General features: G+C 41.3%; 3 protein-coding genes across 8 annotated transcripts in view; 1 reads left to right on the top strand and 2 right to left on the bottom strand.

The window, feature by feature from the left end:
* Positions 1-4,867, bottom strand: part of BRCA2 (BRCA2 DNA repair associated) — a 43,853-nt gene extending 38,986 nt beyond the window's left edge. The window contains exons 1-4 of the mRNA XM_032982902.2: positions 4,794-4,867; positions 3,838-3,944; positions 2,812-3,051; positions 619-724 (exon numbers count right to left, since the gene is read on the bottom strand). Of these exons, the coding sequence (XP_032838793.2) occupies positions 619-724; positions 2,812-3,051; positions 3,838-3,916 (425 nt within the window). The 5' untranslated portion in view covers positions 3,917-3,944; positions 4,794-4,867. The remainder of the gene's footprint in view (positions 1-618; positions 725-2,811; positions 3,052-3,837; positions 3,945-4,793) is intronic.
* Positions 4,868-7,398: 2,531 nt separating this feature from the next.
* On the top strand, positions 7,399-9,180 carry ZAR1L (zygote arrest 1 like). The gene is made up of 4 exons (XM_032982914.2): positions 7,399-8,004; positions 8,322-8,414; positions 8,550-8,624; positions 9,037-9,180. The coding sequence occupies exons 1-4, from the start codon at positions 7,399-7,401 to the stop codon at positions 9,178-9,180; spliced, it is 918 nt and encodes a 305-aa protein (XP_032838805.2).
* A 2,691-nt stretch (positions 9,181-11,871) lies between these two features.
* The window catches only part of FRY (FRY microtubule binding protein), a 247,097-nt gene continuing 234,952 nt past the window's right edge, over positions 11,872-24,016 (bottom strand). For 4 of the 6 annotated variants that reach the window (XM_032982793.2, XM_032982794.2, XM_032982788.2 and 1 more), the window contains 4 exons: positions 19,304-19,321; positions 16,287-16,397; positions 13,964-14,157; positions 11,872-13,367 (listed from right to left, as the gene is read on the bottom strand). In XM_032982793.2, coding sequence (XP_032838684.1) covers positions 13,109-13,367; positions 13,964-14,157; positions 16,287-16,397; positions 19,304-19,321 — 582 coding nt within the window. In that variant the 3' untranslated portion in view covers positions 11,872-13,108. The remainder of the gene's footprint in view (positions 13,368-13,963; positions 14,158-16,286; positions 16,398-19,303; positions 19,322-24,016) is intronic. The other 2 variants (XM_032982791.2, XM_032982792.2) reach the window with 1 other exon arrangement.

Here is a 24,016-nt window from a genome sequence, read left to right as displayed (position 1 = left end):
CTATTCCCCTGACTAAATAAAAATGTAGATTTCTCCTAACCATCAGTATTTTAAACCTTACTATAAGTTTGTAATAAACTGTAAAATGCTTCTTTTGTGAAATATGTTAATTTTAATTGATGATTTGTCTGACAAGTAGTGTAATGGATTTCAATATAACCATGCATTTCTTAATATGGTGTACGACACTACAGAAATTGGTTTAATTTATTTTAATTAAATAATTAGTTTAGCTATCAAAGCTATTACTAAAAAAAATCTCAGTAATTATAAATAGCTTTACAAATTACTACATGAGAAGCACATGATACATCACTACTGTGCTTTCTTGCACTGGATGTTGAGGATTTGGGAAGCTGAATTAATGTCAACAAATGCCATATGCCAGCTGTAAAGGAGTAGAAAAATAGAAAGGAAGAACACCTTTTCAAGGAAAGGAAGTTTTCAAAATTAGCTAGTGTTTTGTTTTCAATTCGCTTAGCAACTCACAAGTATCATAAACACACAAGACATATGAGATTACTGACTGCTCTGAAGATGCCTATCAGTCAAATACAGTGGTTTTAATACTTCTTTTTGCTTAAAATCCAGTTATTTGTGTTGAAATATTTATCATACCTGGCAGCAAGGCAGTTGTGACAGGTACCAAGAGGAGAAGCAAATATTTCATTTTCTTGATCTACTTTTCTTCTTGTCATACTTGGGCTTATCAAACTCTCTCTGCCTACAACATACAAGATAATAATCAACACAACCTTACGGAACTAAAAGTAACAATTTTGATTTTGAAGTTTAAATAAAATCCTTAAAAAAAAAAATAATGCAATGTCTAATTTTTAGTTTAAAAAAATAAAACCAAAACACTACATTTTCCTCTAGTGTTTTGAATATGTTCAAACTCTATATCCAAACAATGCCAGACACATTTCAAATGCATAGCCAAAAATGCTCATTATGTCACTCTATTCATTCAGTATGTACATGTTTCAGTATACTTCCTTGGTATTATTTAAGTCACATATTACATTTCAGTTTTAGGCACAATACAGTATACTTTCTCGTCATTGCAGAAGTTATTCTTCAAGAAACTCAATACATGCAAACATGCATTTGTACCAGCTTTCCTTCAAATTTACTTAAGATATACCCTTCTTGATTTGAGTAAGCAGCATAAAGCAAAAATTATTTCTGGAACTATCACTGGAGGCACTGTCACTGATAGCAGTAGATATTTATATGCCATGTGTCTTCAGGCAAGAGCGCGTGCCCACCAAAGCAGCAGAATCCTCTGAACACTGAGCGAGCCCCACACACGAACAAGCAACTACTCAAAAGAATTCCTACTCAGAAGTTTCCAAAAAACTTCCATATCAGAAACGACACCTAAGTTTTTGCATTTCTCTCTGCTTCTGAGTTCCTGAGCCCATGTGCACAGCACAGCTGCATCTCAGTACCATACCAAGGTGAAATCCATCAGCTTCCATCCATGCTTTTGTTTTCACAAGAAAACCTAGGTATGAGCCAGGTGGCTGTAAGCAAGAAAACTAGATCTCAGGCCAGTCACAGGTAAACTTCAGTAATAGTCATTTTCCCTGCCCAAGGGAGTGTATACAGACATCCACATGCACAAACACAGAGCAAAAGTAACCATTCTGAAATAGAAGAATCATAAGGTTGCTTTGTTTGCAATTTATTAAATGCTACCAAGAATCCACTAGGGACTTAACATTAGAATTCCAAATAGCTAAATTCAGAAGAAACATGTTCTCAACTGAGAATAGGTTGAGCAGAAGTTCAGCAATAAACTTAAGAGAAATGAAGAGAGTCACAGTACTCTATGGAAGCAATGTTATAAAGTGTATTTGAACAGCAGCACAGTTCTACATCTTTAAAGACTTTTGTTTAGGATCTAAGAATGATTCTGATAATAAAGGGAGCCTTCTGTTTGTCTGTAACCTGTTAAGAAGAGCTTTTCTTACTGTTAGGAAGGCACGGCCACTGTAGATGTACAATCAGATACTGCAGGAACAGAGTTAAATATTGTTCCATCAAACAGATTCCTACATACAATTGTGCATACATTCCCCATAGAAAAGATTCTTCTTTCTGTCCAAAGAGGATAGGTGCTCTAGCTTGCAGGTACATCAAGAAGGAGCAGTGACACGCACTTGTATGACAAACTTGGGATTCATAAACAATGTAGTGAGAAGTACCTCATAAAAGTAGCAGAACTCGTCTCCAAATAGAAAAGTGTAACTTCTTTCCATGACTTACAGTTTTACTAACTCAAAGAACTTAGTGCTTTGAAATCTTTCTACGAAAGTTTGAGGAATGCCCTACAAATCACCTCGTAGTTCAGCGTGATAAGCATCATCCTCTCTTGAAAAGATTTTCAGAGATTTTAGATAAAACCAAAATCAGACCACTAAAAAAATTCACTCTAATTCTCAGTCACAAGGTTACATTCATATGTTCATATGCTTCCTGTATTAACAGTTTTTAGAGCATTAGGACTTGGACAACACCTCTTCTATAGGGAACTTTGCATGTACATTACCAGTTTATTGCAAGACTGAATTCATTATTAAGATTAATCCTGCATTTTTATAGGTGATCTTCAGAAGCCTACTAACATAATCTTTTTACTCATACAATTTCTGCAGTAGCGTTATCTATTACAGGAATATTCATTAGCTACCACAACAAAAAGGGAAAAAAATAAGAAAAAAAAAAAAAGAAGCCTCTTGCTTTTAAAGGGCACAAGCAGCCTTCAAGTACCACTTTAAAAAAAAATAAATAGAATTTACTCACTTGTTCCTATTTTTTTCTGATCCAGTTCTCTTCCAGGAGAATAAGGTGGCAATAGCATATCTTCTTCTTTAAAAATCAGTGGAGTTGATGCCAACTGACTGCATGTGGTGAGTTTTGCCCTTGGAGTTTTTAAACATGTTTGATCAAAGGGACTATCAAGTTCTCCTAACAATTTAGGCTCATATGAGGGTGCTTCTGCACTGAGTTCTTCAAACCAGTTGAGGCTGATAGGCCCTAAGTCTATGAAGAAAAACATACAAAAACCGCATTTAAAAAAAAACAACTTGCCAAATGGCATACAAATAACACATTACAAGTATGAGTTCATATGTTATTAAACCAGAACATAAAATAGAACTCTTCATTCTATATATAATACATGTAAGAGAAGACTGTAATTAGTTGTAAATTAACACAAAATTAATGCTCCGTGCAGGATGCAAAAACACATTAGGCATTTAAATGCTAGCAGCAAAACACATTGCTCCTTCCATTGCCATACTTCTGTTTATTTTGTTTCTAGATAGCTTTGAACTCTGATACTCACAAAGTATACAAGAAAGCCTGCCCAAATTCTCAGACCGTTAGCAAAACCAATCAGAGCAGATAAACATCCGGTTTGTTTAAAATTGAAACTATACACCTGACTTTTAGTTTATCTCTTATTTTACTCGGACTGGCAAGTTAAACAGGTTCCTTTTAACACTAATAAATCGTACAACTACAGGTGCATTTAGCAGAAGACTAAACCTCGCCGGCATGCAGGTACACAAGGAAGCCACAGCTAAAAGACAAAGTACAAAAAATAACAGAGCACACATTATGAAAAAAAGCTACAAGTAAAATTTAAACAGGTATTAAACAAAAAAGGTAGATATTAGCGAATACGGATTTGGGGCAAGTAGAGCTAATAACAAGTCGCATAACACTTTTATATGGAATATACAGCATACAGCAGATGTGTATAAAGTAGTAATGTCCAGAAAGCAACCGTAACAAAAGTTGTTTACTGTAGGGAAGCTGTACCTGATTCACTGCAACGTGCCTTAAATATTTCAAAGAAAGTCAATCTTTCCACAGGTTTGTAAGCCATTTTATGATCCATAACATTACTGGAAGAGTTGCTGAAAAACCTGAGAAGAAATAAGAAAACACCTTCATATAGCGCTGCTCTACTGTCATGGGGCTGCAAGTCTTCAAGCCAGCTTTCCTGTGTTTCTTGGTAGGTGTGTCATAACCCAACCTGTTTAGCTTTAGGATTGTGATGTGTGTGCTCAAACACTGCAGTGATGAACATGCTATAAAAACAACAGACGAGCATTGGGAATCATACCAGAGGTAATAAACATACTCAGCAAATACTGGAGAAAAATCAAGATTGAATGGGCAGAACACTTCTGAGGTATTTCAAACGCAAATAAAAAACCCACACTCGCTGCTGTATGCTAGAATACATATTACATATGAATTTTTACAATCATTACAACTTATGTGCGAGGAATTTGATTTAAAGTTGTTTTCAAGTGGAGCAGACATTGCCAGTTTCTCAGTTCTATTAAAAATTAGGCAGAAGTAAGATTGTGTTAAAATAAACACGAAATTTTCTATGGCATTGTTTCCACTGTAAGGTCAGTTTCCCACATGACAACTGTTTTACACACGCTGCCTTTCCAAAACGACAGGAAAGAGAGGCACTTGGAAAAAAGAGCAAAAGCTACCCTAAAACACAAAGTCAAGAAATTTAAAATTGCCTCAGAAATACATTTTAGAACGCGGAGCGACCTATCCACACTGCTGCCCGTTAGGGAAAGCTCCTTACCAGGCAACCACCGACCCACGCGGCGTTACCTGTGGAGCCGCCACCGAGTCACCCCTCAGAGCCCCAACCTCCCCCCCACACCCCCACACCCCCCACACACAGGGCCGCCACCCGCGAAAGGGCCGCTCCCAGGGCGGGGCAGAGCCACGCGCGGGGTGTTTACCTCCCTCCGGCCCCGCGGGGGCCGCAGCATCGCCTCACGCGTGGGGCAGGTGGGCCAGCGGCCGCCCCCGCCCAACGGCGCGCTCGCGCGGCTGCCCCCGCGCCGCCCCCGTTCAAAGCTTGGCGCCACGGCGCCGCCGCGCGCCTGCGCACTGAGGGCGGCGGCCGCCGCGCCCGCCCCCCCCCCTCAGCGAACCTCCCGCCTCAGGGGAGGAGGCGGCGTGAGGGGCCAGCGCCGCCCGCCCCCCTCAGCGGCGAAGGGGTGGGGGGGGGGTGGGGGTGTGTGGGTGTTTTTGGGTGACTGCTCTCCCTCCGTGGCTCGCCTCTCCCAGCGCAAAAAGGGAGCGTCCCGAGCCACGCGTCAGCCGCCGCCTTCTCTTGGATCTTCCCCATGTGCATGGGAAGTGAGGTGTCGCATCCAAGGTTGACAGACGGTCACTTCCTGTTGAAGGGCAGTCAACACCGATGTGGCAGAAAAAGGCCCCGCGGGGCTGACGGTGAGCAGCAGTACCGTGACGGGGTGTCATTGCCTGCGCATGACTCAACCACATCTTTTCAGGTGGTTTTGTCGGCCCTGACACAAATATTTATGGTGGTTGATACTATAATAAAGAGACTGTTACTATCCTCCACATACGTGTCCATTCCCATTTTGATAAGTTCTTGGTGTCTGCAATGAGTCCATAAAATAACTTCAAGCTGGGTGGAAAATTCTTCCTATTATCTAAATTTTGAGTTAGACATCTTTCATTTTAGCTGGGTGCTCATCTGCTCTGGTGTTACAAAGGGGTTTCTTCCTACCTCTCCAATCCTTATTTTACACAGTTTTGTCACACCACCAACTTGCTTATGTGTCACCTTCTTCAGTGTCTCTTCCTACAATAATTTTTCCATGTCCCTCCTCCTTATAAGGAACTTCTTTAACTTCTAATCCTGCAGTGTCCTGAGGAGGTGCAGTAACTGGTTCTTCACAAAGCATGACAGAGGAAGCCAGACTATTCTTTTGAATGATGGCGTGTAATTTCCAATTTAATCTCCATCCCCCTCCCAATTCACTCTAACAATTTACTCTTTTTCCAGGCACACTGAAGTTGTAAGTTTTAACTTGGTCATCTTGAGATTCTGTTTCTGCTTTGAGTTGATACAGACGGTGCTTTGAAAACCCAAGCATAATGTGAAGCCTTGAGCCATCTTTTAACCATGATGAGTGTGTGTTTCCTGAATCTTAGCCCTTTTTTGGTTCCATAAAAATGTTGTTTCTTACTGATTTATTTCAGACACTTGAAAGGATCTTTCTCAAATACTTCTGTGAACATTTGAAGACATCAGCCCTACCAGCTCTTCTCTAGCCCTTGTCGGTCCACTGAATTTTATAATGCAACACTTTTATAAATGTGGTGAGGAGTCATGCAAAGAAATTATTTCACATCACAGCAGGTCCAGGGATTTGGGGATTCTGCCGTCTCTAAAGCCTTACATACACAGTTTGGACTATTTAATGATACGATTTTAACTATATTACCTTACAAGTGAACTGAAGTGATGTAATTATGGGAGAAGCACTATCAGTCTAATATGTAAGTGCTTGTATTACCAGAATTTATTTCGTTATAGAGGTATTAAGCCACTTTTCCCAGTATAACTGTCTTCCATCCTGAATGTTGTACAAACTGAAGTATATTTATTCCATCTTTTCCTAAAACGATACAGTTGATAGAAAAGCTGCATGTAGGCAATCCCCACGTAATGGAGCAGTGGGGATGCTCAGACCTTTTAGTACAGATAAAGACTTCTTTTCAGAGGTGTAATTGCCTGCATTCCTTGCTCAATTGTCTGTGGGCTATCCAGTTTATCTGGCCTTTTGTTAGTTTCCCAACCTCCCCTTTTCCTTCTCAGACCATAAACAGAAGGAGTTGTGATCAAGCAGGCATCCCCTCGCTATGAAAGCCACGGTTGTCCCAACTATGGCTGAATTACATCTATTCATCTTCCCAGGGTCTTGCAGAGATGTGCTACTTTTTGAGCACTGATTACTTCTCAGGGTTTACACAGCTCTGTCAAGATCTTCTGCAATTTACAGCTACATAAATAACTGAGACTTTATTCAGCCTTGGATTTATTAGTGCATCTTCTAGCCCTGCAGCTGCATTTCCTGCCTGAAATCACAGATGAAGGCTGCCATGAGCAGAGGAAGCTGGCTGCGTGCACGTACACGGCTGCAGGCTGGCTCTGCACAGGCCTTGACCTTCTGCAGAGGTCCCAACGAGAGAAGGAAGGGAAATCCTGTGCGGGGTGGCCGGAACAGGGGCTCCGTGGTCTGCGTGCCCAGGCTTCCCACACCACGCGCCCAGAGACGTGGCGAGCGGCTGCGTGGTGCTGAGTTGCAGGCTGAGGTGAAACCACGACGCGCATCAACTCCTGTTCCAGCTCAGCCACCTGGAAAAAGCCTGCAGTGCTCCCTTTGCAATCAGTCCTTCCCCCTCCCTCCCCCAGCTAGCCTGGCTGGGGCCAATTTCCCATCAATTAGCAACAATTAGCAGCAGCTCTCCAGATAAGATAAAGGCAGGGCCGGGAGAGAGCTAGGGCTAACTTCTGTGGCTATCATCATGGAGGGCTTTGTCTGTCCTCCCTTCAGCATCTGCCAGAGCTTCAGGGGCAGCCTCACGCCCCGCCGCAGCGGGGACGCAGCGGTGAAGCAGCCCAGCTGGAAGCTGAGTAAGAGCAGCGCCATCAGCCCCTTCCTCGGGGGACCCCTCACCCCCATGCCCCCTGACTACCTGGACAGCTACCGCCGGGCCCAGCTCCAGGCCCTGCTGTCCCAGGTGAGCCCCGGGCCGACGCCGCGGCTCTGCCGGCCCAGCACCAAGGAGGTGGGGGTCCAGGTGAGCCTGCGGGCCGAGGCGGCCGTGCAGTGCTCGCTGGGGCCGCGCACGCTGCCCGTTGGCCACCCCTTTAGCCCCGCTGCCTTCCGCACCCAAGGGCACCTTGCCCTCTACTCGCCCATGCTGGACCGCCGCCTCTTCACGCTGCCTGAGGCCACCAGACCCCAGGAGAAGGCAAAGGCATCTGAAACAAGCCCTGAGGAGCAGAAGGCGGAGGATGGTAGCAGGGAGCAGCAGGAGGGCCTGGTGAAAGCTGTCCAGCCGACTGAGAAGGCAGCAGGGACCCCACAGGATGAGGCTGCAGCCCCCAGACCGAGGGCTGCCTTCCAGGTGTGCAGTGCTGGGATACTGGGGCTTGCGGAGAGTCAGGGACCCGGTGCAGCCTGCTCTGGGCAGGAGGGGGAGGGGGGCAAACCATGAAGCAGGTTGGAGAAAAATCTGCCCTTGGGCAGGAGAAGTCACAGTGGTCCTCACCCTGGCTTCCTGCTCGGGTCTGCACAGCCCCCTGCCCCGGGCTGGTAGTCCCCAGGCAGCTCTGACTCCCCGCCCCCAGTCAGTGGAGCCTCCTGCCCGTGGGGTGTAACGGGGGGCCTGGCCTGGCTGTTCCTGAGGTGCTGGAGGCTGCTCAGTGAACTTTCTCTCTGCAGTTTCTGGAGCAGAAGTATGGCTATTTCCACTGTAAAGACTGCAAGACCAGATGGGAGAGCGCTTACGTGTGGTGCATCTCTGGAAGCAACAAGGTAGTTTCAGGAGCAAGAAATTACTTGTTAAGAATGGCACCAAATCTGTGGCAAATCAGGTGCCGTGGCACAAATTCAGGTACCTGTACTGAACACTGAGTAAGTCTATAGTAACTGAGAACTTCCTTTTTTCAGGTGTACTTCAAGCAGCTCTGTCGTAAATGCCAAAAGGGCTTCAATCCCTATCGAGTGGAAGCAATCCAGTGCCAGGTAAGATACAGATTTCTGTATCCTGGTAAGACTGCCAGAGTTTGTCATATACTCTAGTAGCCTAGAGTTGCTGAGTTTGATACTGACTGCATCTGGAAAAGAGCTTGCTTTCATCAAAGTACTAAGAAATGTTATTTGGGAAAGGTGTAATGGGAGAGGAACTCCCTCTTCCTGCAGATGGCTTCCGTGAACAGTTTTCTGTTCGTATTGTGTTATGCCTAGCTACACGAAGGGCAGGGTTTTGTGCTTCCAGGTGAGAAGGCTCTTACTGCTTTACTCCCCAGGGTTTTTACTATAAGAGCTCTTAAGTGCATCAGCCCAAATGTGTTGCTGTGATTGAGGAAAACTAAATGTCAGTCTAATGGAGCGAGCACCTTTGATTTCCTACTAATAATATGTCTTGTTTCTTAAGACCTGTTCAAAGACCCGTTGTTCCTGCCCTCAGAAGAAAAGACACATTGATCTCAAGAGACCTCATCGCCAAGAACTTTGTGGCCGCTGCAAAGGCAAGAGGCTGTCCTGTGACAACACTTACAGCTTCAAATACATTGTCTGAGCTTTGTGCCCCCTTCTGCTTTGTGCTTTGCGCTCCGTCAGTCTCTTGCAATGTTTTGACTTTAGGCTTTTGACCTGGCATTGGATAATGGATAAAGACTTTTGTATTATTTATAAAGTATATAAGTTAATTGTATATATGCTGTGAATAAAGTACAATAAAATATGCACTACTTTGCTACCCCTTAGTTTCATCTTGCTGGGCTGAAAGGAAAGTGTATCTGTAAGGAAACAGAACCTGTTTGATTTCTTAAAGAAAATAGGTTTTGTTTTCAGTCTGTTTTTAGTGAAGGTTAAGATTAAAAATGTGATAGCAAGAGTCTCTTTCACTCAAACTGAACTACTGTGTAAGCTGCAGTTGTTCTGAAGCATAAACTCTGGGGTAAATGCATCTGCAAGTGTCTCTTCCCACTCCCTCTGTCAAATGTATATTAAAAAAAAATTGCAGCAGTTTGATAATCAGAGACTTGTGTGAGAAGACAGTAAGTTATGAGGGGAAAAAGGTAAGCTTCACATATTTTCCAGCTGAGGAGGGGAAAAACCTTTTGAGCTGGGATATCTGTGATGGAGTGTAACAAATTCTCTAGACTTCATGTGTCCCAAGAGAGGTAGAACAAGTCTGTGTTGCTGATTCAAATACAGGCTTGTGCCTCAAGCTTTCTAGTCATGTAAGGTATCTCCAGGCTCGGTGGCTTAAATATAACTGAAGGGAGTAACTGAATGTGCTTTCAGAGAGACAAAATGTAGTCAGGGGAATCCTAACTGAAGTACAGGTGTTGTAGAAGCACAGTGGGGCATTATTGCAGTTCATGTTGTCCTAGGATTTAAGTGAGGCTTTGTAGGGAATACACTGACTTCTACTCTACCTGAATTTCAGGAGTGTTGCTGAGAAAGCTAGATGGCTACATCTTGAGTTTTGTTGTATCTGTGAAGAATCACAGAAAACTTTAGGTTAGAAGGAACCTCTGGAGGTCTTCATGCTCAGTGGAGGACCCACCTCAAGGTAGGGGTTCATGGATTGTACTCTACCTGCAGGACAGTAACAAGGGGTATGCAGCAGGTGGTCTGTCCTGGGTCCTGTCCTGTTCAACGGCTTTACCAGTGACCTGGAAGAGGCAACAGAGTGCACTTGTCAAGTTTGCAGGTGACACCAAACCGGGGGGACCAGTCCACGGAGCCGAGGGCAGCGCTACCGTTTGGAGAGAGCTCAGCTGGCTGGCGGGGTGAGATTCAGCAGGGACAGGAGGAAATTCCTACCCCTGGCTGGGGAGGACCCTTTGCAGTGACACCGACAGGGGCCTGGCTGGGTTGGCAGCTCATCGGAAAATGCCCTTGGGGTTTGGTTGGCAGTGAGCTGGGTGTGGAGCCAGAAGTGGGCCCTGGCAGCGATGGGTGGCAACAACATCCACATCCTGGGCTGTATGAACGGAAAGGGAAGTGATTGCCCCGCTTTACTCAGCACTCTCTAGACCACATCTAGATTAGTGTATCTACTTCTGGGCTCCCTATATGAGAAAGATGTTGATCGGCTGTAAGGAGTTCAGTGGAGGCCACCAAGCTGGTCAGAGGGCTGGAGCCGTTGAAGGAATTAGACTTACTCAGTCTGAAGAAGCAAAGGCTTCAGGGGGCTCGAGCAGTAGGCTGCCAGGTTACGGTTATTCGGGAAAGATGGAGCCAGGCCCTTCAATGTGGCTCATGGTAGTGGGCTGAGAGACAACGTACATAAAATAAAACAAGATAGGTTCAGACTGGATAAAGGAAAAGCTTTCCCATCATGAGAACAGTCAAGTAAAACAGGTCGTTCAGGAAGGCTGTGCACTCCCCATCCTTGAATGTTTTCAAGACCCAGCTGGATAAAGGCCTGAGTAACCTAATCTCATGGCTGACCCTGCTTCAAAGTGGAGATGGGACTAGGTGACCTCCTCAGGTCCCTTCCAACCTGAATTTTCCTGTGATGCTGTGTTCTGTAAAATATCCATGATTTTGCCAAGTAATGGAGCAGATCTCAACTTTCAACGCTTAACATTTTTGCAGACCACCCCAATTACAGTTTGGAAAAGCTGTCAAAAGTAAAATCCATAACTGAAATTTGAAGACTTCTCTAACCATTACGGATTATTTTACTCAGAAAAATAGCTGTGTGATTTGCCTTGCATCTACTTTGTCCTGCAACTACAACTGTGCTGCAGAGCTCTGTGGACTGTAAAATCAGAAAGCCTGTAAAAGAAGTCGATTCCACTCCTTTTATGCATCAATACAAGTATTTTTCAAGATCCACGTAAAATTGTGCAAGCATGCTGAAAATGAAAAAGGAGTGAAGGGAGAGGGCTTTACAGGATTCTCAGAGCCGAGGCTGCTACGACAGGCCGGACAGCTTTTCTCTTACCTTTAGCATGAGAAAAAAACCCACTGAAACCTAACGCTGGGCCGAATAGGACCATTACTGATGTTTTTAACAGAAACAAACCTTCACCTCCATTTTGGACTTTTTTCAGTTATGAAACTGCTTTAGTCAACATACTCTTCCTGGTTGAGTTGTAACTACTGACTGACAAAAAAAATCCTTACATTCTCACTGGTTTCTTTCAGTGCAACGAATGGTTTCACCATAAACGATGAAAAAGGAATCTTTTGGGGACTGCTGAGCGTGGATACCATCTGCAACAGTATAGATTTAGACAAGAACACAATCTTCGCTACAAGCACATACTCTGTTGTGATTATATATGACTTTTATATTTTAGTTAAATGGATGTACTGATCCAAATATCAACCAAAGTTACTTCACAAAAACGGTAAGTGTATTTACAGAGTGAATAAGTTACACAGTTGTCAGAATAAAAGTGTCTCAGATGTGCAACAGATTTACATGCATACATTTAACACTGGACAGCAGTTAAATGTAAGAAAAAAACCATACAGGTATGACTGTTATATATACATTACAAATAAAATAAGACATCTTTTTAAAGAAACTTAACATGAGAACTTGCATTTCACGTTAATATTTTTACTTTTTATACTCAAAATTTCTATTAAATAAAAATATGCATGCATAACAGTTCAAAAGATTTGACTCTGTGATGAGACTTTCTCCTACAAAATGGCAAGTTAAATTAGATCAACCATCCTTTAATAGTATAAATATATTCATAAAAGCAACCCTCTAGTAAAAAGCAGCCAAGGTCCTTTTAAAAAAAAAAAAAAAAAAAGGAAAATCTACCAAGACCATTCATGATACTTGGGGGGGCCTAAGAACAGACCTCTGCGATATGATCCAGTACCTTCAGAGACAGTAGCCTAGTAACATTAGGAAATGTACTTCATAGCAGCTCGTTGTTTTAAGATACAGTAATCATATTCAAATTACAGTGTACATTAAACTGTAGTCCATTTACAATTTGTTTCATACACACAGGCTCTCAGCTTTTGACCAACAAGTTTGCGAGATTCTGTGGCCAGCTTCATTCTGCCCATCTTTCACTTAACCAAATAAGAGAAAAAAGGAAAAAATGTACAAGTTTTTGTTTTTTTTTTTTTTTAACAAAAAATATTATTTCGTGAAGGAAACATTGCACTTTCGCCAACCTAAAATTAATTTGCTATAAAGGAAGTATTGTTCAGTGTAGTAGGCTTTGGTATGCAATGGAAGTCACTTCTTCAGTAGTGAGTTGCAGTTGCTCAGTGAAATGCTAACTGATTTTTGTGCAACAGAGAACAAAGGATGTTGTCCCGGATGCTCTATGCTACCTTTGTCCTTACAGTATTGCTACACATTTGAAGTTCCGCCCGTATCTTTTTAGAAGAAATCTTAAATGTAACAAGTGTGAGTACAGTTTGACCAAACCTTTGTAAGGCTGAGAAGACCTTGAGCCACCTCACTCCAGCAGGGCAGCACTCCCAGCTTGGAAGAGGACCCAAGAGTCCTGTCAGAGACTTGTGCCGGAAATGCTGGAGTCTGGAAGAAAAGTATTGATGACCCGGTAACTCTGGGCTCTGCGAATCATGTCGCGGATCTCTATATTCAGTTCCATTAATTTGGTACAGATTTCAGTCAGGCTCTGGTTGGAGCCCACCAGTGCATAGGTGCCCGTCTGACCCAAGGTTTGGTGCCGGAAGTAAATGTTCAGTAGTGTCTGGACTTCATCGTCAGAGCTACTTCCAAAGATATCATTGGGCCACAAAATCCTGCAACCAAACAGGAGAAGAATGTGTGTATCAGTATGGGTTTATTAGCACAGACGGAAACTAGGTGGTAGAGATCTCTAAAAGGAGAACTGACTCACACACGGTTAGAAGCCAAAAGCAACTCACTGGTTTATGCTACTCACTCGTTACTCAGACTCTGGCATCAGGCACTAAAATTGCATAAAAGCGCAATTTCTATTATCTTAAAAAAAAACAAAAAAAAAACTTAAGAAAACTCATTCAAATAAGTGAAACTGGGCTGAATGTTCGCTGCTGCCAGTGACATACACCTGTGAGGAACTGGCTCTTTAAAAAGATTCTGAAGAGCCTCGCAGAAGTCCTTTCGATCTACGCAACGTAATTAAACATCTTAATTGTTGCAAGCATACACGTGTGTACTACTGATTTGATAGGGTTACTTGTGGCACACCCCTGCAGAAGTTAATGACACCAATGCCCCCATGTACACTGCTGAAACCTATTAAATTAATTACGCTGACTCAGCACATTACATTTAGTATAAAATCAGGAAGATAATAACTGCATACTTTTCCAGTAACGTGAAAGACTAATATGAGCCATGTAGCAAAACTTGCCTGCATTCTCTTATTTGCCGGACGGCTTTAACAAGTTCATTGTTTTTCAGACACTCCAGCATGGACTGAATAGCTGCTTCCGTAGAGTTGAACGTGGGCTCAGATTCCACCGTCGGAGGTTCAGCTGCGATTGCAGCAGTAGCATCCTTAAGATTTTTCTTCAGCTCGCTCAGTTCTCTTGACATGTTTAACAGCTGTTCCAAGGAGAAAGATGAGAGATGGGTATTTTCATTCTCCGTAGCCACCAAAGCGAGTCGGTATCTTACGTCTGTTCTTACTACTACATTACGGAAAGGACCCCTTCTTAACACAAGGACATTTCTTGATCTCTGTGCTCCGTACAACACAGGGAAACCACAAGCTGCGGATTTTTAACCTTTGTGCTTCCTTTAACCTTATGCTGTGCTTTTGACTTGCTAAAACGCAAGAGCACATCTAAACAACCTTTTTTTCTTTCACTCCTGCTACTTTTTGCATATCATAGTGGAAAAGTTTAAGAAAACATATACTTCTCCCAGCAACGTTGTTGTTGTTTATTTACAAAACACGTGCACGATCTCATATGATTAACAGAGAGACAGGAATTGTATAACCCTTTGTCAGGCTGAAAAGTTAATATGGCACAAGACTCATAAATAATTCGTAAGTGAACTGTTAATTTCTGAAGATCTACCTTTTCATGCTCATACATGCTAAAAATAACCACCATCACATGAACTAACAGTGGAACTTCCTTTAAGTAATACCTTCTAGCTCCTGCAAAATACACAAATTTCATGGTGAAACAGCTACTCCTCGTATTAGTGTTCCCCGGTTTCACAGGCTGCATTATTGATAAAAATATAACAAAATCCTGACTGTGAAATACAGTTAGAGAAATCAACTATAAGGAATACAAAATATTTCTAAAAGTTAGACTACTGTAAGGCTAGATGTCTACTGTCCTGTCTTCTCTTAAAAGTGAGGAGCCCAGTCACATTACGAGCCAGCCTTCAAAACAGTTCCTTAAGATAGAGTAAATATTCAAACTCTTTGTACAGCTACAGCGTATCTGATAAACCAAACCATTCCCATTTATAGAGAATCTCTAAAATACTAGAATCTGTCATAAAATACATTTTATAGCTTTATTTTTTTTTTACAGATACAAGCAAAGTGCAATCCTTTCTTCATCTCAATAGTTTAAAATATACACACCTTGCCAAGAGAAAAATGTAGATGGAATGGCAAGTTAAATCTTTCTTTAAATGATGATCATTCAACTTAAAGTGATCACTTCAAAGATATTTCAAAGTATTACATATTTTATGCAATCGCTGAAAATAAATTTGACTAACAGTATTGTTCTTGTGAAAGTGTTTTTTAAAGCAAGATAGATACAACATATTTATCTAAAAAAAAAAAAAAGGCTATTTGGGTCAAAAGCGATAGTGTGCTCTGTCAAAAATATTTAAAGGAGAAAGCTTGTAAAAATCACAGAATTAAAAAGACTTATGACACTGAGCTGTTTAGTTAATTATATTTTTAAAATAGATTTAATACTCTTTGAAAACATTAAACTGATTTAGGTTTGTTTAGCCAGAGAACAAGATCTGGTAGTACACTTGCAGTCAAAATACAAAATAGTTCTACACTACATACCTTTGTTTGCTCAGGTCTGAGAGGATGCAAAACCATTTAATAGCTGTTCGTCCAAAACTGCTGCTGACGTTTCTAATATTATGCACATGCAACTAAGTCAGTTATATGGCTGGAAATTACAGTACATTATTCCAGCAAAACCCTTGATTTTGCATCCATATTGACATTAATTTATCAAATTATTTTGTTATTGTCATGCTAACAAGTGCTCCTGGTCTGAGTGTCTCCACAAAGTTCAGATAAAATCATCATGACCTAGGAAAAGGACATTTTCCGTCCATGTGAAGAAGGCTCATTTTCCCTAAAAATGAAGGCCTCAAAATAAAAATAAAAATAAATCACTTGCAGATGTTCACAGAGTGTGAGCCCTCCCTAGATGTAAAGTGTATCAGTGAAGTTAAGAATTCAATATATCGTTCTAGTTTGTTATCACTGACTGAAACGCCTTTTGAAGACTGAGGTCATAAAAAAGATCCCAGTGTCTGGAAGTACAGTCAATTACAAAGAATACAGCATCTTGACTATATTTTAATGCGGATGCTGTTATATTGAACGGTTTTGTCTGCAGAGTTGTATTCAGGGTGAAATAGTGTAATCTTTGGTGTAGGTCCACAGACAGAAAAATAAGAACGTGAAAGTAAAGCGGTATTTTCAGTATAAGACTTTGTAGTTCGTTACATACCTCTGGCATGGAACTGACTTCATGCACTTGTCCGATAAGTTTACAGTAGGACTGAAAAAGCAACAGCAGCTGAAAGTGCAGTTTATATAATCTCTGACACAGTTCCAATTGCTAAGGAAAGATTTGTAGGAAAAGAAATAGTTAATAAAGATGAGTGAGTTGGGATAATTTTCAATAACTAATAAAACACACCGAGTAGTTCAGTTCTCAAAAAACATTATTTTACTGAAGTATGATCATACACTACTTCAGAACACTAGTAACGTTCTTTCTCCTGCAGGTAAGTCATATACAACATTGAAAATCAAAATTATGATGGCTAGCTGTCATGTAGCACACGTCAGCATCAATCTCAAAGCCGTTTATACAGGTTAGGTTCACTGTCGCCAGTTTGCAGCTGGAAAGCAGAGGCAGAATATAGGGAGAATGACTTTGTTGCACAGAACATAAAACTTTTTAAAACTTCAGAAATGGTCAAAGGCCTCTTCTGAGAGGATGGAAATCCAAGAGAGAAGCAATGGAACAGTTGTCCAACAGGGCCAAAGCTCCTGCCTGCTTCTCTGAGGGGAGAGGAAGAGAGGCAATAAAGCCAGCTGGGAGCGGGAAGGAGGAAATGCCAGCTCTGCAACTTAAACCTCAGCTCATGGATTTTCCACCATCTTGAAGAAACCATGCAACAGCTGGATGGAGCTTTGTGTGCAAGAGGACATTTGGCTTCTACAGTTTATTCTCCCAGATTAAGTAGACACTGTTCTATGAATATTAACTTGTTTCTTCTAGTGAAGTGCACAGCACCACACAAAAGGTGTCAGACACATCGAAGTAACGTGTGATGGGCAGGCCTGCCAAAGAAGTCAAGTTAACATGCTCATGGTCCTGGTATGCGTATTTCTATCAGGAGGTGGAATCTCATAGTTCCATGATGGGTCATGGCGAGGAAAGGAGGAATATTTAATCTTTGGAAAATTATGGAAGAAGTGAAAATTCTGCAAGTACAAATTGTGAGGCCTCCAGACCCTTTATCAGGAAAGCCTTACAGATTTAAAACCATATTTGATTTGTCTTCCCTTACAGACACAGTGACCCAGAGTGGGCTCAGTGATCTTTCCATTTGCTTGGAGAAACTAGAACGGAGTTTCATGCCAAACATGGCAGAAAAGAAGGAGATACTATTAAAGACTCTGCTTCCTTAGAGCACTTTATACGTGCTTAGCTACCAGCATGTACTTTGACTATTTGCTGAATTGGGGTCAGTTGAAAATGCCAGCACAAATACTAATAAAAAGTACTTTAAAAACATCATAAGCATTAATTTGACTGAAGTGTTTGTTTACATATGGCTCACTATATATGCCAGGGTTTTTATTAATAAGCAAAAATTAGAACCACATCCTTAGTGTTCCAGTTCCCCAAATTTCTGTACCAGCCATACAAGGCTGAGGGGCTGAGGTCAAAAGAGAGGTTCTCTGGCAAATTTGAGCTTGCTTTGTCGGAGAGAGGTGGGCACCAATTACCCATCTATGAACAGTCAGCCAAGGGCACTGCCAAAACCAGGCAGGGCCGGTCTCCTTCTGAAGGAGGTGGATGGAGGAGCGTGGGAGCAGGAGGGGGTGTCAGCCGGGCAGGGTTCGTCCTGCTGAAGGCCAGGCAGACAGGGCTGCTCGCACCTCGGCGTCGGTCTGCCACCGCAGCAGAGCTCAGCACTGCTCGTTTGCCTGGTGTGAGCTCTGTGCTCTTACGGGTCAACTGTTTCTGGTATCTGAGTCGGTGTGTTCGGCGTTTGTTACTGGTGAGCAGGGTCTGAGTGTTCCTGCCCCAGATGGAAGGGAGGAATCCCACCAGACCTGCTATGACGGCAAAGCCCCACAGGAGCTGAAGGAAGGCCCAGCAGATCTGCGGTGGGGGAAAAAAGGGAAGGAATGGACGTGCAAGGCGGGCACACAGTGCAAACTGACCTGTGGGCAGGGACAAAACCTACTGGTGGCCAAGAGAACGAAGCGGTAGGGCGCGAGGGATGCTGCCTGTTAAATAAACCTGCCCAGAGGCCATTCTCTGTAAGTGAGGCGGTGGAGCGCTGCCAAGCTCGCCTCTGCGTGGCCAACCATTCTCCTCCCAAAATAAAGAGCGACTGTTTAGGTACAGCCCCCTGGAAGCGGCTCTGGCCTCTGTGTCCCCTCCGCCGTGCTCGGGCAGGCGAGGGAAGGTGCGAAGCGTTCAGCCCCGACGCCGACACACGCTTGGTCCCCGGTCCCGTTTAGTTCACCAGCAGGGACCAAAGTCACTCTGCTGGGACTCTGGGGAGCTGGCAACACTATGTCGCAGTTAGACACACATATACTTGGAAGTTGTCAGGGAGTTAAAAATTAATTGGAAACCAGGACACGCCGTAACATAATTAAAAAGGAAAAAGATCTCATGATAGTTTGGCATGTAACACACCATTTTTTTTACTCCTTGGAGAACAGTAATTCAGTTTCACCCTCTGGCTGCTAACCTGAATGAAGGCAAACTAAGGTCAAATTATAGACTCAGGTCTGACTCACCAAGTATTTAGTTACCATATCAAGCAACTCAATTTTTGTCCTTCCTGAATAAGTATTAGAAACCAATGGCAGTGAAACTATTCATTAACATATAAACAAAATCAATTTGAAGCATAACTGTCAACTATAAATTGTAGTTTTTCATTAGGACAAATTGAAAATTATTAATTTTAAAATAACAAAAACGTTTATCTTCTACTTCAGCATATTTTGTCCATTCAAAGGCTTAATTCTTTAAAAATTATGTAAATGACCATTTAAAACAGCATATGAAGGTGTCAGAATTTTGGCACAGTATTTTTATATTTCACAAAACACACTTTAGTAAATTATTTTAGTCACTGCATGTAGAACCACATATTCTACAGGAAAATATAACAAAACAGGAAAACATGCTTAGAAGTAAAACCGTAAAACTGGGGTATATTAGTCCATCTATAGATGGACAAAGAATATGAAAGAACTTCAACTTACTGCAAGAGATTCCATTTGCTACACAGCAAGCATGGCACAGGAGAAAAGGAAAGGAAAGAAAGTATAGTGTCAGTGTAATGCATGCAATAGGAAGCACAGCCCATCTTTAATAGCATAACTTGTCAGCAGTATTAGCAATGCTTGCCTCAACCTGATAACTGGTTGGAAATATCACACACAACATGCACAGCATTCTTAATAAAATCAAGCTTTAACTCTAATGGTAAATTCCAGTCTAAATATCCTCAGTTAGATCTTCAGATTTATTAGTCTTGATTTATCCCACTCAGTAGCTCAGGAACTTACAGTGAAACTGTTTCATAAAACTCCTTAAATAATACTTTTATTTAAATTTGCTTTCTTTGGTATTAAGAAGAGCTCATGTTGCAAAGTGCTCAAAAAATTAGGCAGGGTTTTCAAGTGATGAACAGAACTGAACTTTGTTATTTATAAATATTTTGTTATTTATAATACTTCTAGTTTTAGATGTAATAGATCTAATGAAATTTCCAGGATAAGCTTTGTGACTGCTGGGTTTATTACGTGGCACATTACAATGGAATCATTTTGCATGTAACTTTTAAGTTACGGATATCAGAAGAAAAAAAAAAGATCCATGGAAAATGACAGTTTGGTTTCACTACATGGCAATGCCACAAGTTGAGACAGCTTTGTATTGTTTCCTCTCACCAGTAATGATTCACTGATTTATAATTCTGGAGCTATTAAAATGTCAGTGTAAGTCCTGTTGCAATAGTAATAAAGATTCTAATTGACCTACATTAGCATTTCAAAGATTAGGGGACTACCTTCTCCCCTCAAAAATAAGTGTTCCTCTTTTCTTTTCCAAGACCTAACATTTGCACTCCGTGTATGCCTAATGCAGCTTCCCTTATTTTGTATAGATTACATTCTCATGACATTTTTGATGAACAGTCATCATGTAAATGCTGTAACTATCAAACACAACAAAAGCTGCCCAGTTACAGCCTGATGTCAGTGCATATGCACACAGTGTTAATAAATATTTGGAATTCTTATTAAAACTATCCACCTTACCATCAATACAAAGGCAGCAAACACAGAAATGTGAAATAACGCTAACTTTGTATAGCCTAACAAAGTATTTCAGCTTGGCTTCTTTCCATGGGCCTTACTATTAAAAAATGCATGGAAAATATTGTCCCAAATCCTGCACTACTCTTCTATAAAACCATGACAAACTAAACTTTATGCTCTTGTGATGTTTAATTTTACACCTTCAACATTGCTCGAATAGTTTTTTTCTTCTACTTAGTACTCTTGAAAAAAGCCCTCTATATCTTGGCTTCCATGGAGTTCACAAATTAAGCTTTGTAGAGCTAAATTCAAGCTAAGAAGAGGACAACAGCAGACAAATCACAGCACTCTAGTAAATTCACAGGTGTGCTGGCTTGTGTTTTTCAAATCTTGTTTGTCGCTGACTTAAGCTCCTCTGAAGTTTAGCATGCCACCAGGTTTCATTTGGACTTTCAAAAATATTGGAATCCACGTATAATTTCTAATTTGCCATGGAATTTACTTTAAAGAAGTGGGCAGAGAAGCAGCAAATAAGTGAATTCCATGGTCTTTTTTTTTCCAGAAAATACTGTCTTCTCTGTACTGCTTCCAAAACCAGTACAAGCCAAAAAAGGGCTGGGGAGGGGGTTTTGCATTACATGAAAAACCCTTCTTCATCATTGAAAGAAAATATACCGGATATAAAATTTCCCTGAACTACTGATGCTCAACTACACATTACTCTACAATTTCATGATTATATTTTATCTTCCTCTGTCTTTCAGCATAAAATGAAATATTCCTTGGAAGTTGAAAAGACACTAATTGTTGGACTAAGCGACATTTCTTTTAATCCCTAAGAGCAAGGGCTCAGGTGAAATGATCCCAGCCTTCACTCTTCTTCTTAATTTCTAATTTAATTCCTATAGTAAGGGAAGCGTTGTTTTAGATCAGTTGATAGACACCACACAATTAGTGGTTTTGGCAGGTGAAAATACTGAATGTTTAGAGTATTTGGATCATTTTCAACAGTCCTTTATGCAACTAGTAAATGCTACACCTAGGAAGAACACACTCCCTAGCAGCAACACTTTGATCTGTTTTTTTATCGAGACAGACAATTACTGTTCTCTACTATTAGCAGACCAGGAAGATAGCAAAGTAGTAATCTTTAGATCTCAGGCCTTCTTGCTTTTTTTCAAGAAATCATTTTTACATACTGAAAAGAGATGAGAGTTACACAATTATTTCTTAAGACAGAAACACTTTGATGGCAACACAGTCTTTAGTCATTTATTGGCACAGGGGAGTCTCATCATAACAAAATAACTGCTGTGTGCAAGTGGTTTTAATTGCAAATGCATTTTATTAAGAGTATTCTATTTGACTTGACATTCCAACAGACAACAGCTTTTCCCATAATCTAGGAAAGTGGGTATATATAAATACAAATTTGTGTGTATATATACACGTGTGTGTGTATATATATATATATATATCAGAGAGAAAAAGGAGGTACAGCATATGCTGTGAATTCTTAAATATTCACTGGACTTGAAGCATAGTAGAAGCTATTATGTCTGGAGAAATCTAAAACACAGCTTTGTTCCTCACTTAGAAAAAATGCCTACCTGGGCCAATTTCACCTCGTTGTCAATCCATGGATTTGTCAAACAGCTGTCAGATAACTGATTACTGATTATTAAGAATTTCTAACTTAACAATGAGACTCACTGTGCCTTGAGCTTTACTGTAACTCAACTCAACTCCAGAGGACTATGATCCCAAGAGGTATACCTCTGTCTTACTGGTGGCCTACAGTAGGACTTTAGCCACAGGGAAACTCAGAGCAACAGGCATATTCTGGATTTTTGGGGAAAATTTTTATGGGTGCAGCATGTTTTAAATGTCCATTAACAGTCCTAGTTTGCAAAGCCCATATCCACGTGGTGAGCTTTGGGATGATCAAGGTTTAAGAAAAGTGTATACTGACTTTGGACTTCCAGAGTAAGTTGAATGTCTCATTAGGAGACAAATACTTATTTGAATTGTCAGTGCTAATTGACAAGAAAAATAGGATCTTCCATGTATCTCTTTTCCAGGAAGAAAAACCCCAAACAAAACCAGTCTTTGACTAGATTCAAGAAATCCCCATTCAGTAAATTTGAAGAAGGTACTGTTAGTTGTTCTCATCTAAGACTGTTACACCTGGACAGACAGCAGAGTAGTATGTGCAGTTACCTGTTGTCTATAAATTGACTCCTATATTCTTGAGACTCTGTTGCTCAATGTAGCATGAAATCTTACAAATCACAGACACATCCAGATCATATAATCTGTTGCAAGAATAAGGAGGGGGGGGAAAGACATTCTGGGACATGAAGCTTTTACCCAATTTCAGAAAGTTGCTAGCTCTAGTAGCTGACCTAGACAGCTTCTATTTCAAGCTTCTTTAATGTCAGAATAAACAATTTTTGCCTTTTCCCAGTTTCAGTAATGGTTACATTGGTCAACAAATCATGTGCAATTATTTTGAAATAAGATCTGATCAGAGAAACTGGTGTCAAGCTACCAGCATCAGCAGGCATTTGTGATGCAACTGCTTGTGCTAATTCTGAATTTGGTCTTATGCCTGTCTTGTTTGTAGAGAGGACTGTTTTTACCTCAATCTTTTTACCAGGTGGGGAGTTCTGAGAATTTCAGATTTCTACATTCTGTAGAGGCAAGTGTTGCTTTTTCCTCCTTACAATAATTTCTGAAACTTTTCCAGAAATAGCCTTGGTTTGTGCTTAGCTAAGCATTTTTTTATGCCAGAAGTTTTCAGCAGGATTTGAGGCCCTAGTCTAACTATCAAGGAATTTAAGAGGTTAGGCAGGTTCCCCTGTAATTACCATTATAAGACAGTTTCTTTTCCTGACAATTATTACATTCTTTAGCCCTTCAGGTTGAGGGACAAGAGGAGAGGAAAGATAAGAAAAACAAATACTTGTCCCTCTAGGAGTAATTTTTCCTTGCCCCTTCCTGATCACATTTCCTCAGTTTCCCTGGACTCTTCCTCCCATTACACTTCTGTTGCATAAACAGAAAGTGCCTTTGGGAAGAGCAGCTTCAATTTACAGGTGAATGAGAAGGGGAAGAACAGAAATACGCCTGTCCATCAAAGACCTACTATCCTGTCAGCTTCCAAGGAATAATGCATTTTGGGATGAGAGACCAGGAATTCTGCAGGAATGAGAAACCCTTCTTTTCAGTCTGTTTGATAAGCAGGAAGAATACTAACCCCAGCTTCACAAAACACACATTTAATTCTGAAATAGAGAACACCTAATTAAAAAAACCCACACAAGTGGAGCATGACATTTATTCACTTTTAGATTAATTTTGGCCAGCTATGTGAGTTCACACCACAGTTCACTCCTTCTCCTCAGCATTCTCTCTCCTCTGCTTTTTCAAAAAAAGAAACTGTGGCTTATCAGCAAGATGTGTGATCCTCTATCCCATTCTCTGGGTTTGCAAAAGAGGGATGAAGAGGATAAATTAAGCAGTATACACCAAGGTATGTAACACTGCAGTCTGGTCACTCTTCAGGGTGTTGTGCCTCAGTGGAAAGAGAAAGCCCGTGCACGTTCCAATAGTTACACCTCCCTATGTATATTTTACCTCCTGCTCCTAATG

The sequence above is a fragment of the Tyto alba genome, unplaced genomic scaffold, assembly GCF_018691265.1.
Source record: "Tyto alba isolate M040663 unplaced genomic scaffold, T.alba_DEE_v4.0 Super-Scaffold_2, whole genome shotgun sequence".
NCBI classification, from domain to species: Eukaryota; Metazoa; Chordata; class Aves; order Strigiformes; family Tytonidae; genus Tyto; species Tyto alba.
Note: the sequence above shows the minus strand (reverse complement) of the source record. Positions and strands in the feature narration are given on the sequence as shown.

What these genes read in the sequence shown, in the direction of transcription:
- ZAR1L (XM_032982914.2), top strand. Translation starts at nt 7,399, where the DNA reads ATGGAGGGCTTTGTCTGTCCTCCCTTCAGCATCTGCCAGAGCTTCAGG. An exon ending in GCATCTCTGGAAGCAACAAG is followed by an intron (nt 8,415 to 8,549) that starts GTAGTTTCAGGA and finishes TCCTTTTTTCAG; the next exon opens with GTGTACTTCAAGCAGCTCTG. An exon ending in TGGAAGCAATCCAGTGCCAG is followed by an intron (nt 8,625 to 9,036) that starts GTAAGATACAGA and finishes TTGTTTCTTAAG; the next exon opens with ACCTGTTCAAAGACCCGTTG.